The sequence below is a fragment of the Doryrhamphus excisus genome, linkage group LG7 (assembly GCF_037039965.1).
Source record: "Doryrhamphus excisus strain RoL-2023G ecotype Guam linkage group LG7, RoL_Dexc_Guam_v1.1, whole genome shotgun sequence".
Classification (NCBI taxonomy): domain Eukaryota; kingdom Metazoa; phylum Chordata; class Actinopteri; order Syngnathiformes; family Syngnathidae; genus Doryrhamphus; species Doryrhamphus excisus.
In genome coordinates this window covers 11,367,571-11,384,298 of record NC_136363.1, presented here as the reverse complement: position 1 = coordinate 11,384,298, position 16,728 = coordinate 11,367,571, and the positions used below count along the sequence as shown (strand labels likewise).

The 16,728-nt window shown below is 45.5% G+C and overlaps 2 protein-coding genes across 5 annotated transcripts; both read right to left on the bottom strand.

Annotated features, from left to right (window-relative positions):
* Positions 1-47: 47 nt before the first annotated feature.
* Positions 48-5,586, bottom strand: s100u (S100 calcium binding protein U). Of its 2 annotated transcripts, none has more exons than XM_058047590.2 (3): positions 5,400-5,586; positions 2,615-2,736; positions 48-1,122 (listed from the first exon to the last, which is right to left on the bottom strand). In XM_058047590.2, exons 2-3 carry the CDS (start codon positions 2,732-2,734, stop codon positions 592-594), a joined length of 651 nt encoding a protein of 216 aa, XP_057903573.2. In that variant the 5' UTR covers positions 2,735-2,736; positions 5,400-5,586; the 3' UTR covers positions 48-591. The 2 variants fall into 2 exon arrangements, with proteins under 2 accessions (XP_057903573.2, XP_057903572.2); XM_058047589.2 differs by having other exon boundaries at positions 2,615-2,741; positions 5,400-5,584.
* A 3,910-nt stretch (positions 5,587-9,496) lies between these two features.
* Positions 9,497-16,653, bottom strand: pbxip1a (pre-B-cell leukemia homeobox interacting protein 1a). 3 transcript variants are annotated; one of them, XM_058046940.2, is made up of 10 exons: positions 16,424-16,653; positions 14,968-15,103; positions 14,264-14,351; positions 14,111-14,178; positions 13,536-14,037; positions 13,209-13,460; positions 12,875-12,918; positions 12,695-12,793; positions 12,444-12,615; positions 9,497-12,161 (listed from the first exon to the last, which is right to left on the bottom strand). In XM_058046940.2, exons 2-10 carry the CDS (start codon positions 15,037-15,039, stop codon positions 11,269-11,271), a joined length of 2,190 nt encoding a protein of 729 aa, XP_057902923.2. In that variant the 5' UTR covers positions 15,040-15,103; positions 16,424-16,653; the 3' UTR covers positions 9,497-11,268. The 3 variants fall into 3 exon arrangements, with proteins under 3 accessions (XP_057902923.2, XP_057902922.2, XP_057902924.2); XM_058046939.2 differs by lacking the exon at positions 16,424-16,653 and adding an exon at positions 15,644-15,819; XM_058046941.2 differs by lacking the exon at positions 16,424-16,653 and adding an exon at positions 15,459-15,617.
* Between the last annotated feature and the right edge of the window lie 75 nt (positions 16,654-16,728).

Genomic DNA, 16,728 nt, shown 5'->3' with positions numbered 1-16,728 from the left:
AAAAAAAATCTTGATGTCACATTAATTTTTTTTTTTTTAACGGGGGAAAAAAGTCAATATAAAATATCAATTATTTTTTTTTAGAAGAAAAGCCGAATACACTTCCAACATTTCCCTCCATTTCTGAAAGCTAAAAAATACTATATTGTTCATGAAACTAGTAGTAGTAGTAGTAGTAGTAGTAGTAGTTACCAAGCTAAGGATACATTTTGTCCAGAAAGGTGTCCAGAGGGGAGTAGAGTAAATGTGAGGGTGGCACTAAAGGAATAGTTCAACGTTAAACACAACAAAAGGGATCAACAAGTGGCTAGTGCCTATTTCTAACCCTAGTGTGTGTGTGTGTGTGTGTGTTAGTGTGAGTGGTAGTAGAAGGGGGCGGGGTCAGGGTTTGCATTCACAGGATGTTACATTACCATAAGGTATAGTGGTACTAGAAAGCTAGTTTAGTGGGCTTTCTCCACAGCTGGTTTGTAGTGGTCGTACATCTTCTAGTGGCTCACCAGCTCCTATGATTGTGTGTGTGTGCGTGTGTGTGTGTGTGTGTGTGTTGGATGTAGCATTAGTGTGATGGTGGATGGATGGATTTGTCCCCTATGAGTCCTCCGTCGTCTTCTCGGCCTCTTCCTTGGCAGCTTCAGCCACCTTCTCTACCACTTCCTCCACCTTTTCCGTCTCCTCCACCTCTCTCACCACTACCTCCGCGCCGCTCGATAACGCGTTCGCCGCCGCCGCCACCCCCGCGTCTGCCGTGTTTGCCACCGCTGCGGCCGCAGGCTTCTCTTCGGCCACCTCCTCCTTCTTCTTCTTCTCCGTCTCCTCCACCTTGGCTTCCATCTTCACCTCCACCTTGCCATCCGCCGTGGCGTCCACCTTCCCGTCGCCGTTGGCTTCCGCCTTCACCTCCGCATCTGGCTTGGTCTCTCCATCAGGGGAGCTGTGTGCCGCGGCCGGCGCCGCTGCGTCGTTCTGGGCGGGCTCTTCTTTGGCGCGACACCGCTGTTCGCTGAGGGACTTGGCCAGGTAGCCCACCAGCTTCAGGTACTCCTCGAAGCCCACCTTGCCGTCCTGGTTGGCGTCCAGGCCCTGGCCCATGTTGTTGACCGCCTCTTTGCTGTCTGTGTCCTGCAGCCAGAGGTCACGCGTGTTACGCTAGCAGCTATTAGCACGACAGTACAACATTAGAGGAGGATCTAGGATTGTTTGTCCTCGGTGGAGGTCTAGGATGGCCCTGCTCTCCCCAGGGCCATCACTGCTTTGTTTGTCTGTTTGTTAGTAAACAGGATCAGACCAAAATAACTTGATGAGGCTTTGTGGAAGAGGGCGGGGCATGCAACTTATCGCAATTCATGTGGGGATTCATGATGGAGTCCGGCGACGCTTTTTTTGGACACATTTATTTGCTACTGTCTCCATGCGTATACAGTAGTATATGTATGTGGTAGTAACAGTAGTTTGTGTATCTTGTTACTTTCTCCAAGCATATACCTGAGATAATGTATTGTGTTACTTTCTCCGTGCATACACAGGAGTCTGTGTATTTTTGTTACTTTCTACATGCATATGTAAGAGTCGCTGTATCCTGTTACTTTCTCCATGCCTATGCAAGAACTGGTGTATTTTTGTTACTTTCTTCATGCATTAACTGTACTTCTATACAGGAGTTTGTGTTTGTTTTTTTCTACGAGCATATACAGGATTCAGTGTATCTTGTTACTTTCTCCGTGCATGTACAAGAGTTTGTGTATTTTTGTTACTATCTCCATGCATATGAAAGAGTCAGTGTATCTTGTTACTTTACTGCATTTAAAGGAGTTTTAGTGTGCTTTTGTTACCTTCTCCATGCATATACAGGAGTTGTATTGTACTTGTTACTTTCTTCGTGCGTATAAAGGAGTTTTAATATACTTTTGTTACTTTCTCCATTCTTAATAAGGAGTTGTAGTGTACTATTGTTACTTTCTCCATGCATATGAAGGAGTTTTAGTGTACTTTTGTTACTTTCTCCATGCACACGAAGGAGTTTTAGTGTACTTTTGTTACTTTCTCCATGCATACAAAGGAGTTTTAGTGTACTTTTGTTACTTTCTCCATGCATAAAAAGGAGTTTTAGTATACTTTTGTTACTTTCGCAATGCTTATACAGTTGTACTGTACTTGTTACACTCTCCATGCTTAGGTTTGTGTACTTTTGTTACTTTCTCCATGCATATAAAAGAGTTTTAGTGTACATTTGTTCCTTTCTCCGTGCATATGAAGGAGTTTTAGTGTACTTTTGTTACTCTCTCCATGCATATACAGGAGTTGTATGTATATGTAGGAGTTTTTATGTACTTTTGTTACTTTCCCCATGCATATAAAAGAGTTTTAGTGTACTTTTGTTACTTTCTCCATGCATATACAGGAGTTTTAGTGTACTTTTGTTACTTTCTCCATGCATACAAAGGAGTTTTAATGTACTTTTGTTACTTTCTCCATGCGTACCCAGTACAAGAGTTTTAGTGTACTTTTGTTCCATCCTCCATGTATATTATCATATATATGTTATGGTTGGTTATGGAGGCGTTATGGACGTCTCAGTGAGGTCTCAGCGTGAGATGAAAGAAAGTGTCCTAACCGACAGGATGTTGCTGAGTTGGCTCTTGACCAGGCTCTGGAAGTCTTTCTTCCCGAGACTCTCCTTCCCTTTGCCGGACTTCAGGAAGACCTTGACCACGGTCTGAATGGCTGCCTCCATAACTGCGCTGTCGAGGAACACACATAGATATAGATGATATAGATAGATCACGTTTGGCCAGTGGAAAAAGAAACAGATCGCGTCCGTTTTGTTTCAGGTGATAACGACGACCGACGTGACGACAAAGGCCCGAGGTGATCTTTGATAGGTCATCTGATCTGATGAAGAGAGCTGGGGGGAAGGAGGGGGGGCTCAGATTACTCATGTCTGCTCTTCTTCTTCATCCGCTCTCCACTCTCTCTTCTTTCTTAGCGAGCTTTTGGTTGCAACGCTTCGCACAAATTCCTGTCCTATTTTCTATGTTCTATGTTCTTTGTCACTTCTGTACGTACTCGCGTTCTCCTGCCCTGACATCACAGACGCAGAGCTCCATCCCTACGAGCCTGCGGTCACGTGACACATCCTCGCAGGAATTCCATTCAAAGCCGCCTGTCTGTGGAATTCACTCAGGCAGGAATTTACGGCTCTTTTGGGGAGACTTTGGCCCAAAGCGGCGACGCCAGCACACGTAAACACACTCGTTTTTCCGCTTTTATTCCCATTCAAGTGGATGCACCCACACACACACGACACAGGCTCTTTGCAGGGAGAAGTAGGGGTTCTTTGGGTAAAAAATATGTTCACATGACAAAAAGTTTGAAGAATTTTTGGGAAAGATTGTCAGGAAAAAGCCTGCACGACGATTGAGTGGTTAGCGTGCAGACCTCACAGTTAGGAGACCCCGAGTTCAATCCCACCCTTGGCCATCTCTGTGTGGAGTTTGCATGTTCTCCCCGTGCATGCGTGGGTTTTCTCCGGGTACTCCGGTTTCCTCCCACATTCCAAAAACATGCTAGGTTAATTGGCCACTCCAAATTGTCCATAGGTATGAATGTGAGTGTGAATGGTTGTTTGTCTATATGTGCCCTGTGATTGGCTGGCCACCAGTCCAGGGTGTACCCCGCCTCTCGCCCGAAGACAGCTGAGATGGGCTCCAGCACCCCAGTGAGGATAAGCGGTAGAAAATGAATGAATGAATGAATGTCAGGAAAAACAAGTAATATTTTAGAAAAAAATTAAGTTGTGTATTTTTGTAGTAGTAATATCTTTTCAAGAAAGGAAAGGAAAAAGTAGCTATTTTTTATGAAAAAAATACATTTTCCCCAGAATAAAATGACATGAAAAAAAGTTTTAAATTTGCAATAAAACTGCAATGGGCAAAAGCGGCAATGGGGTGCAGTGAGAGCCGTGTGTTATTTGGCTGCCATTGTGGCAGCGTCTTAAGTCTTATTTGTCACTGAGCTGCACTGGCGACACAGTTTTAGTGTACTTTTGTTACTTTCTCCATGCATATGAAGGAGTTTTAGTGTACTTTCATTACTTTCTCCATGCATACAAAGGAGTTTTAGTGTACTTTTGTTACTTTCTCCATGCATACAAAGGAGTTTTAGTGTACTTTTGTTACTTTCTCCATGCATATGAAGGAGTTTTAGTGTACTTTTGTTACTTTCTCCATGCATATGAAGGAGTTGTATTATACTTTTGTTACTTTCTCCATGCATATGAAGGAGTTTTAGTGCACTTTTGTTACTTTCTCCATGCCTATACAGGAGATGTATTGTACTTTTGTTACTTTCTCCATGCATATAAAGGAGTTTTAGTGTACTATTGTGACATTCTCCATGCATATAAAGGAGTTTTAGTGTACTTGTTACTTTCTCCATGCATATACAGGATTTGCGTGTATATGTATGTATATGTAGGAGTATTAATGTACTTTTGTTACTTTCGCCATGCATATAAGAGTTTTAGTGTACTTTATATAGTAACAAGTAATATTTTAGAAAAAAATTCAAGTTGTGTATTTTTGTAGTAGTAATATCTTTTCAAGAAAGGAAAGGAAAAAGTAGCTATTTTTAAATGAAAATAAAGACATTTTCCCCAGAATAAAATGACATATATTTGAGAAAAAAAGTTTTAAATTTGCAATAAAACTGCAAAAGCGGCAATGGGGTGCAGTGAGAGCCGTGTGTTATTTGGCTGCCATTGTGGCAGCGTCTTAAGTCTTATTTGTCACTGAGCTGCACTGGCGACACACCCTCTTCAGCCCGAGCATGCACAGGCCTGAGGCGGCCACACAAACGTGACATATGTGTCCACTCTCACACCAAAAATTCTTGCATCACCTGTCCCACGTCACAGCCTCACCTGGAGGCAACTAATCCGCCTTATTTGTCCTAAAAGACAACTATAGCTGATGAAACATTCATTGCTTTACAACTAGAGTTTCCCCCCTTAAAGGACGTGTTGCAGTGTTGCCTTTCCTAATGGGCGAACGTGATCCTGTGTCCTCCTGTGGCATCAAATATTAAGAGGTTGGACGCTGGGACTATCTTGTCCAGCCTCGGTAATCTTTAGGAATCATCTGGAACAGCTACACCCATCGACGCACCGTTTCAATGTGGGCCTCCAACTTAACAGCGGCTGTTTTAAGCGAAATAAACGGCATATATTCGATCTCCGATCCTTTCAAAGGGCCATTGAACGCATCCCAACTGCGAAAAGCAGCGCGTCGGTGACCGTTTGGAAGTGGGATGTCTCCACCGAAACGTGGCAAAAAAAAAAACCCAGGAGCGAAACTCTCTCCACTTCCCCAAAGTAGAGAAAACCACGATAACGTACTCACCGTGAAAGCCAAGCGTGGAAATGTGCAGGAAAATGAACTTTTTGTGCTCTTCTGCGCGGTAACGACTCCCGCTTTTGGGTCCACGCAACTTGCCAAACGAGAAGGACTGCAAAGTCTTCTTCCGTGATTTTTGCTTTCCTTAAAACTTTTTTCCCCCCACTGACAAGTCAAAGGGCGTGTACCTGGAAGAGCGACAGAGAAAGAGATGGGAGGAGGGGGGGAGAGATTGTGGAAGAGCTGGAAGTTTCCAGGGAGAAATGGATCAGGAGAGCTTGGAAAAGTTAGTTTGGAATCACATTTAGCTTCGTGGGGCCAAAGTGTGTGTGCCACTTGGAACACGCTGCTGGCTTGCAGGGACTTCATCTGCACTTTAATACTCCATTAAAAATGTGTTTGACCATCCAAAGTACGCCATGGTCAACTTTTAGGGCTTGTACACCGCAGGCAGCTTGGGAACATAAGAGTACTATTGTTACGAGTACTATTGTTGGCTGCAGGGAAATACACTAAACTACGCACAACAATCCTTATGTGAAATTGCCACTTTAATGTGCATTTTAGCACCAGAAAACGAGTTAATATAAGCAAGCTAACCAGGGACGTCACTAGGTTCTGAGGCGCGGGGTGGGGTGTGGGGGTGTGTGTGGGGGGAGGGTGGGGTGGGGGGGGGGTTGATGCACAGAATATGCATGAATGTAGTAGACATTGTGAAATCCAAAAAGCAAATAACTATACATCTTTTTTTCATTTAATTTATTTTTTTTGTAAAATGGGAAATGCTTGGTTCATGGTTCAATCTACTGTTAACTGTGGGCTGGAGCTAACTAATTGCTACCTATACTTAATTTTATTTTTTACTTACTTTTTTGTGAACATTTATTTTAACTCATATTATTGCCCTATTATACAAAAATTTTCATTTTTTTAGTAAAAAATTAAAATATATATATTTTTAAATCAATAAAAAATATCAAATTATTTGGGGTGCTGAAGCCCCCGTAAAATAGGCCTAATGACACCACTGGAGCTAACAATGCAAGTCATGTGAAAATCTGTATTTTGAGTGTGATACTTTTAGAACATGTGGGCCTTAATGGCCCCTGGGCCGGACCTTGGCTACCCCAAGTACTGCAGCCAATTGGCTACAAAAGGCGGTGATGTCCAGAGCGCCTATCTTTCCCCCGAAGACTAAATCAGAGCGGTTTAGACGGAAGAACAAGTCAACATGGAGGATATTTTTAGTGAGTGCCGCCTGCAGGTATCGCCATTACCTGTCTCGGCAGCATCTTAACGCTTGGCCAGGCTGCATTGTGGCGCTTGCGTGCAACAAGATAGGGTGTGTTGTGGGAGCAGTAATGCATATAGGATTACAGCAGTTCTCCTAAATCAAGGCTGTAATGCATCCCCGCTCCGGTGTGGCCGGTCAATGAATGACAGGAGGCTGCCAGACAATGAGGCCTTTAATTTAGCACTGCCCTGCAATCAGCAAATGGTTAACTAAATAAAGCCTTACACATGTGACAATGATGGACAAGGACGCGCTCTCCTGTCTCTGTGACTGAAAAGCCGCCAGAACTCGCCTTCGTCTTTCTCGTCCAGCGAGGACATGAGGCGGTCTGGATCTGGCCGGTCTGGTTCTGGACGGGGAAAGAAAGAAAACTCATGAAAAGACCCTTAGCAGGATGGTTGACTTGCGTGGCTCCATGCTGCCATCTGCTGGCCATCTACAGGAACAACAGACACAATGTTGGCTCCACCAGTACACAATTATATACCATGAGGGCTGTTCCTAATATTTGGCCCTGACTCCCTAGTCTAGCCAAAAAATTAGGAACAGCTCTCAGGATCACACACTAGAATAAAACTATTCAATTCATGGATAATACTACTCTGACATTGTCAACAAGTCCTCATTAGCATCATTATCTTTTATATCAGGGGTGGGCAAACTACGGCCCGGGTGCCACATGCGGCCCACCAAGTGTTAACTGGCAACATGGCTTACAAGTCGGATGTCTTATTTAGTAAAGAAAAAAACAACAAAACTGTAAAATTAAATAACAGTTTGATGGTCTGGGCTGCATGGCGGTCATGTGGTTAGCGCGCAGGCCACACAGCTAGGACACCTGAATTCAATTCCACCCTCGGCCATCTCATGTGCTACCTGTGCATGTGTGGGTTTCCTCCCACATTTCAAAAACATGCTAGGTTAATTGGAGACTCCAAATTGTCCATAGGTATGAATGTGAGTGTGAATGGTTGTTTGTCTATATGTGCCCTGTGATTGGCTGGCCACCAGTCCAGGATGTACCCCGCCTCTCGCCCAAAGACAGCTGGGATAGGCTCCAGCACCCCCGCGACCCTCGTGAGGAAAAGCGGTAGAAAATGAATGATGCTCTGGCCTGCACGGCTGTCGTGTGGTTAGCGCGCAGGCCACACAGCTAGGAGACCTGAATTCAATTCCACCCTCGGCCATCTCATTTGCTCCCTGTGCATGCGTGGGTTTTCTCCGGGTACTCCATTCCTCCCACATTCGAAAAACATGTTAGGTTAATTGGCGACTCCAAATTGTCCATAGGTATGAATGTGAGTGTGAATGGTTGTTTGTCTATATGTGCCCTGTGATTGGCTGGCCACCAGTCCAGGGTGTACCCTGCCACTCGCCCAAAGACAGCTAGGATAGGCTCCAGCACCCCCACGACCATAATGAGGATAAGCGGTAGAAAATGAGTTTGATGGTCTGATGTTTAAAGTGCTCCTGAAAAAAGGGACATGAGAACATACAGCTGATAGTATAACACTTTTACAGACAATTTGACAATTGAAGGAAAATTCTAAGCATAAAAGAGTTTTATATATATGTTCTGGCCCTTCGGACAATTTTGCTACTCAATGCGGCCCACGAGTCCAAATATTTGCCCACCCCTGTTTTATATGTATATTTGGTTTCATTCAGTCATTGGAACACATTTTATTTACAATAATCGTCTATTAATAATAATAATCTATTTATTGGCAATACAATAAGTTGTTTTACATATGGTCACAAAAGAGTTTATTTTAAATACAAAAAAATATGAAATGAATGTTTCTGGGCGGCACATCGGTCTAGTGGTTAGCGCGCAGACCTCACAGCTAGGAGACCAGGGTTCAATTCCCCCCTCGGCCATCTCTGTGCGGAGTTTGCATGTTCTCCCCGTGCATTTTCTCCGGGTACTCCGATTTCCTCCCACATTCCAAAAACATGCTAGGTTAATTGGCCACTCCAAATTGTCCATAGGTATGAATGTGAGTGTGAATGGTTGTCTATGCCCTGTGATTGGCTGGCGACCAGTCCAGGGTGTACCCGGCCTCTCGCTCAAAGACAGCTGGGATAGGCTCCAGCACCCCCGCGACCCTCGTGAGGACAAGCGGGTAGAAAATGAATTATGTTTCTAGAGGAAGTTAGGCGGCGAGGAGTACCCTGCTGTGCCAGGATGTGGTGTCTTGCCGCCTAGATGGGCTACATCCCCTCCACCACACCTGCCCTCATCTTTTCTTTTGAGACATACGGGCACATAACGTGATGTTACATTCATCACTAATAGTGTGCAAGGCCGAACTTGCCTCATTTTTGCTTTTCATGGGTGTATTTTATTTTGAAGTTTACCTTGCAGTCTTTGCAAAGCTGCTGGAAATGTTAATCCCTCTCGTCTGTGGGTAGAGGCGGGGCCACTGAAGAGTACCTTGCAGAAATTTGCAATTTGTAAATTTTTGTTCATTGCTTTTTCTTTGTAATCATCTCCAGGCATCCCTACTAATACCCGAAGTTGCTTTCATTCATCTCGTTCTCCCTCATGCTACCAGGTTTCATCACGTGTGCATTGCTGACCTGGTGGGAGAATTCAAAGCATGACGTCCCATCATTGCTCTCATTCCTGCTCGGGAGCACGTTGTGCAGAATTTGATGGCCGACTGGTTGGTTCACGTAGCTCAAGTTAACCTGCAGACGCGCCTTTCATCTGCAGGGAAGAGTTCAGATGTTAACAGCAAGCTAGGCACAGCTCCATTACTAAACAATTGCATGGAAAATAATGCTTCATGAAATAAAAGGGTGATTAGACTCTGGTGATAATTTATTGAACGTAACACTGGACAGAAACCTGGGAGTGAAGCAAATAAAAAGAAAACTACATGCACTCGAGGAAACATAGCTCCATATTGTCCCAGAAATCAAACTCATGAAGATGCATCTGTAACTTCCAACTCCTTTGGTCTAAATACAAATAAATGTTCCTTGAAGAAATGTTGCCACTCATCCCCATGAAACCTCTAATACTCTTAGCAGTAATACTTTTACTTCTAGCAACAAAGGCACGTTAAGCAGATTTAACATTGAGCACATTCACGTTTGTTTGACTTGAACACTTTCCAAAACAAAAGTGTGGCAGCACTAAATAAATAACTTAACTTCAAAAACTCTTGTACCATTCATCAGTCAACCAAATATCCCAAAAAAGCAGCTTTTTCTTCCCACACAAACTATACTGCATTACTTGTGTGTACTCAATATAAACAAGGACAAAAGTATTGGGACTTCATTACTCAAGTTGACATCTTGCTTGATTATTATATATCATATCATACACGCCTGCATGTGTCCCAAACCTTTGGGTGTACATACTGTATAGTAGTCATTTCTACCATGATACACGCTACTCACTAGGGTCACGGGGGGAGGGGTGGGGGTTGCTGGAGCCTATCCCAGCTGTCTTCGGGCGAGAGGCGGGTACACCGCGGACTGATGGCCAGCCATTCACACTCACATTCATACCTATGGACAATTTGGAATCGCCAATTAAGACAACTTTTAACAGTACAGAAAACTTTAAGAAATTTACGACTTTAACTTAAATTTATGACAATCCAAATTTAGGAGAAGGAAATGTTGTCAATTTATGACTTTGTTCTTGTTAATTGACAAGTTCATTCATTTTCTACCACTTATCCTCATGAGGGTTGCGGGGGGTGCTGGAGCCTATCCCAGCTGGGTACACCCTGGACTGGTGGCCAGCCAATCACAGGGCACATATAGACAAACAACCATTCACACTCACATTCATACATATGGACAATTTGGAGTGGCCAATTAACCTAGCATGTTTTTGGAATGTGGGAGGAAACCGGAGTACCCGGAGAAAACCCACGCATGCACGGGGAGAACATGCAAACTCCACACAGAGATGGCCGAGGGTGGAAGCTGTGAGGCCCACGCGGTGTGCCAACCACTCGCCCGCCGTGCTGCCCACACGCTGTGCACCGACTACCAAATACAACATACAACCAGGTTTCCCTTGATAAGATAGCCCCAATACTTTTGTTTACATATGCGACTTGTCTGTAGTGCATTTGGGGAAGAAATGTTAAATGTTACTTGTTTTCTGTAGTAGTTGTGCACCACACGTTCCCAAGGGACCCTCCCCTACCCGTGTCAAACATCAAGTCCAGCTTTCACTTCACTAAATCTTCAGGAGTATGAGCACCGCTGTGGATTATTTTTTGCCCTGTTTGTCCAAGTCCAATAAAAAGCTGGCCTCAAACTGGTCAAACCGGCTCAACACAAGGGAAGATGGATGTTGATTGATCCACTGGGATTTAGCGCCAAGAACGCTCCAAGAATCCGTCCTAACTTGATGACTTGACATGCAGGAGGTAAGCAGCAGCAGGAAGAGGAACAATGTGAAGAAAAGTCCACACAGAACAGCAGCGGAGACAAACCACAACGTAGGAGAAACAGCAGAGAACAAGTGGAGCGTATGATGGACTCAGAGGGGTGTGTGTGGACTACAATTACAGCTCCCAGAATCCCCCCCAAGTGTGGAAATCTGGCTCAGGCGGTGGCGGCAAACTTCCACAGGGCCTCCCTCTCAAACTCTTCCATCTCCTCCTCCAGGGAGTTGTTGCCCCTGCGCTGGCCGTCCTCCACCACGTCCACCATGTCCTCCAGGATGTCTGCCACATCCTCGGCAAAGTCGGCGAACATCACCTGGTCGTGCATGAAGACGCCGTCTCTGAAGAAGGTGGAGGCCAGCCTCCGGATGGCGTCCTTGCTGAAGGGCGGCGTCCCCTCCAGCTTGCTCAGGTAGCCATCCAGCAGCTCTTCGAATTCAGGTAGCTCCACCGGGTAGAGGCCCTCCTTAGCGGCGCAGTCCTCCACAGAGGTGCAGGACGGCCGGGGGCGGATGTTGCGTTTCAGCTTCTGCTCCTGGTCTCTCCAGAAGTCACCTGCGTTGATATGGGGCTTGCGGGATTGCTGCTGCTGGTGTGAAGCCTGACGACTGTGCCATGGTTTCTCCTTCCTCCTCTCCTCCCTATCTTGACGGCGCTCATGCTTCTTGGTCTCCCACTCATCCTGATTCTTCCGCCATGATTCCTTATGAGAGCTGGGCTTTGGAGACTTCCCCTCCTCTTTCCTCCCATCTTTGTCCCATTTCCGCTCCTTGTCTTTGCTCTTGCTCCGTTTCCCTTGGGGCCCCAGCGACCGCCTGATGCCCCACCGCTCCACCTGGTCGGAGAGCTCCCTCCGGATCTCCTCAAGGCTATCCGTCACTGCCCTGCGGTGGCCGCCATCTTTTTTCATCCCTTGCAGCCTCGTCTTGCTTTCGTCCAGGAGAAGCTTCTGCCTTTTTAGCGCCTCCTTCACCTTGCCCTTCTTCTCTGGTTCAGCAGGACCAGGGGCGGAGCTTGACGGTGCTGGCTGGGTTTCGCTTGATTCCAGGTCAGCTGAGGGAAGAATAACCATGAATCTCAATCATTTTTGTCTCATTTCAGTAATATGCACAAAATGAAAACCTATCTTCGACCACAGAGTGTATTAATATTGCGCAATACAATGCAATGCACCCATGTTAAGCCTGCATTAATCCCGAGTTCTCTAACCCTAAAGAGAATGCTAAGTGGAACATGCATGCAGAGGTGGCTGAAGCTACTGGATGTTGACCACTAATCATATTCCAAACATCACAAAGGTTGAAGCATTCACGGCAAAACATCCACGCGTGTTACCTGCAAGCAGGCTTAGTTCAGTCACCCTGGCCCGCAGACTTTCCAGTTCTTTCTTCAAGTGCACCATAGATGACAGCTCCTCGTCCAGATTCGCGCTTACACTTTCCAGATCCGCTTTCTCCAGTATGTCGCTGCTCGTCGACACCGCTGTGTCAAGCTCATTTATCTGAGACTGCAGGGATAAAGAAGAGTTACTGAACCATCTATTCACGGCACCGAGGACCTTAGAATCTGCATCTAATGGGACGGACTTGCAGGTGAGTCTCAAGAAGAGTGATACGTTGGTTTTCCTTCATCAGTTTGTCTAACAGTGCCTTCATTTCCTGTAGATTGCTGCTGCTTGGCCTGTCCTGGAGCGGGAAATGGAAGACATAATGAGCAAATTGAGCCGCGCAAGCTGGACACTGACTACTCCAAAGTGACAGGCAGACCTGGCTTGGTTCTCCATTGCTGCCTTCGGAGGCGTCAAAGTCACCTGTCAACAGGCAGGAAGAACACAAGCTGTCAGCAGCATTGGTAAGTGCATTCTCTGTGCTCAAACACTGCTTTGGATGGATGTTATTCCACCTCATACATACAGGAAGTACAAAGAACGCAGACTACCCCATTTGGAATGTAGCTTAGTTGACTTTGCTTGTGTAACTGCATCAGTCCGGCCTGCTAATGAGTGCTTTGGACCAGCTTACTCCTTATGTCGGCTACCATTCACGTCAGAGGAAATTGTTCCTGGTTCAAAATGAGCCAGCGGCCATGTTCCATGCTCACCAGAGAGGAAGAGGGAGCCCAAGAAGAGCAGGATGGCAGCCCCCACCACGCACTTGTTCATGGACCACCAGGACTTGTCCTCATCCTTCTCCACCAGCCTTAACTCCACCTCCTCATCCTCCTCCTCCTCCCCTTCTCCCTCCTCGCCTTCCTCCTCCGATGCTTTTGGCCTTGCTGTGTCAGAGGATTGGAAAGCCCTCCTCCGAAGTCCATGGCCACTTGAGATCTCCATGTTGAAGCTAGCGGGGAATTCTAAAAGGAAGAATGGAATAGAGTATGAAATCTTTAATCCATCATGTTAGAAATAGAAATAAACAGTTTGGGTACCTTCATCTTCCTTCTCTTCCTCCTGCATTAATACATCCTCCTCTTCATTAGGCTCCTCCTCTGCAGCACAAACTGTTTCCGGGACAAGGTCCTCATGAGCAGGGCTGTCTGATTCTGCCCGTGCTGGTTCTACCAGGCTGGGAACCGCAGAGAGTGCGGTGGTCTCAGTGGGGACATCCACCTGTGAATCTTCAGCGAGTCTAACCGGGGTGTCAGCCTCTGGTTCCTCAGTGACAAGCCTCTCCGTCAGGGCGGCATCAAGGAGGGTGTCCTCTGGCTCATCTGCAGCACCGACAGCAATATCCTGAGGCGCCAGGAAATCGATGCTGGAGACAAAGGGCACACTGCACAGGTGCTCGTTGTCGCTGGGCGAGCTCGTTACGATGTCGTGAATGATGGGAGCTTGGCTCTCGGTGTCCTGTTCTGGTGGATAGGGGCTGGGTGGGCTTGGAATGGAGGGGATGGGACCCTCACCAGACGCTGGGGAGGTCTCCTGACACACCTAGCGATCACATGACGACATCTGTGTTAATCTCGACAATCTCTGCATACCAACAACATAGTTGTATCGCAACCTGGTGGCCTTCCTCTGATAAGACACTCTCTACTGGAATGTCACTTGGCTTGAACTCCATCGCAGCACCTGCAATAACACACACACACACACACACACACACACACAGCAATTATCAACTTCACATTTGCTCCTGTGTCTCGTCTCTGAATACCTGCTACCATGTCCTCAGACAGACTGGGGGCATCGCCCAGGCTCTCCGTGCCATCATCCACTGGCCCCACGTTGTCGCCAGCTGCTTCCTGTGGAAAGAAAACTTGTTAACTGCAGAGCATAGCAGCCATTATTTGACATTATTTGAGGCTTGTGTCAGGGTGGCCCTACATGTTATGCTGCCAATTGGTTGACAGTTACTTCCTGTGGCAATGTAGATGTAGAGGCCACTACAGCATAGCGCTCTTGTCATGTCAAGGATCTTTTATCTACTCCCATGTGGTTCTTTGACTGGTGTTAGGCATGGATCATTTACAGGGACCTATTATGCTTTCTCCACTTTTCTGACCTATAAATGTAGTTAGTTGGATCTTCTACAAGTGCTATATGTATACAAAACAACAGTGAGCTCCTACCATGCAAAGGGTCTGAGTATTGCTTTGATGTCATCATACACCATAACACTTGTGTTGTCATATATAGGATCTTTGATTAGTATGTTTGCAGTAGATACTTCTCGTGTATAATTTGATTAGCATTTTTGCAGTCGGGTCCTCAAAATTCCTGTTCCTGTCATATAATGGATCTCTGACAAGCAGCAGTGTTGCCAGATAGAGAATCTTTGACTTGTACTACCATTATACTTCATTTCTTAATTCATACTTTTATTACTTGTATTCTAAATTATAAGAGATACACTCTTACCTCGGGGGAGAGGAGGGTCCAGCTATTGGTTGAGGAGCCACTGCTGCCGGTGCTGTTGCTGTTGTCCGACATTGCCCTCTTCAGGCTCAACTTGCCGCAGCAGGGACACTTTAGTGTTTTTTTTTTAAACACAATCCTGTAGACGACAGAATTGCTTGAAAAATGACTCACGCAGTCTATATGGATAGCGAAAGCTAAGGATGGAAATAGTCTTGCATAGCAACACGAGCTGTTGTCACCCACTTCAGTTTATGGCATGGAAAACAGCCTTAATGCACCGTTCACGTAGGATAAAGACTAAAGATTAACGCCAATGCGCGTTATGTAACGACACGGTGCCTCCCATGACAACATCCCGACGCGCAGTTCAACGAAAGGTCCAGTGCGGATGAATGATTTGAATCACTGCTGTTATTACCAGTATTTGACGCGAGTGGACGACGAAATGACCAAAAATGGCCAACCACGATAAAACAAAAGGAAATACTTACAAGATGCAAGGTTACAAACGTTTGCACGTCAGTGACGATGGAATTTAAAGGCAGGCGATTGTGATGGTAAACAAAGGATGCTGACTAAAGTCCCCACGAACACTTCCGCGTTCGCACTCGCAGCGACACAGCCTAACCGCACGTCAGCATTCTAAATACAAACGCAAACGACACGCCATATTTACCCTGCTTCTTTTGGATGCAATCCCTCGTATCAATATCCACTTATTTCGCAAAAAAAGACGCTCCTCTCGGCCCTGTGAACTTGGGAACTTCGGGAATTCCAATCTGCGTCACGGCACTCCAAACTGTCTTCAGCCAATAGGATTTCAAGACAGCCTCTGTCAAACCCGCCCTTTGGGCTGCTTTGAACCAATCAGATAAAAGTGTCGTGTCAGGCTAAAATGACGGACATGCTCACGTTGATAGATGCAAGCAGGTGAACGCGGCAGGTGATGGTGACTCTAAAGGTCCTTCTCCCCCCACAGCAGCTCTTTATTATACAACTTAAAGCGTAAATGTAACCCCGACAAGTGCTCGCACATGTATTTATACACAAGAGAAAGACAGGCGTGGACCAGCCGTTCACTGACACGTCTGCACATCTATATTTGACCGAGGGGGCTTACCAGAGTGAACAACTCCTCCACTCCAGTTGCTCAGGGTACTCATTTATTTCATCATCTGCATCTTAAAGAGACTATTGCCTCAACGTCATATTTATCTCGAATGCTCTTTGATAAAACGCTACATAGTACAAAGTGCCAACACCTCAATTAGAAACAAACAAACGGTTCATTATCATGCACAACGCCAGCCCTTTTAACCACAAAAAACGACCAACAATACCACAAGTGCATTAGTATCTCTCTGCCACAGTAAACAAAAACATTAGCATTATTATCTTTGTAAAGTTACTTAAAAGCATTGAATTAATGACATCATGGTATAAATTATATACTTACCTAACAACCGAGGGATAAAATCCACGTTATAGTTAGTTGTGACACTTTTACTAGTTATTGTCAAGTTTGAATCAGAACGTTAACTTATTTGGAAATACCCTCTCCCTGCTATTAATTGTACGAGTCACCATATACATTAAACGTCATCCTTCCGAGATGAAACTATTATCAACAAAGATAAACACAGAGACGCGAGTTATGCACTAACAAAAGTATGTTTGTTTCCTACCAATGGCGGCCAATTGGGAGACGCAGTTCTATTACGTCATCATCAAACGACGGGACATGTCCACCAATAGCAAGAG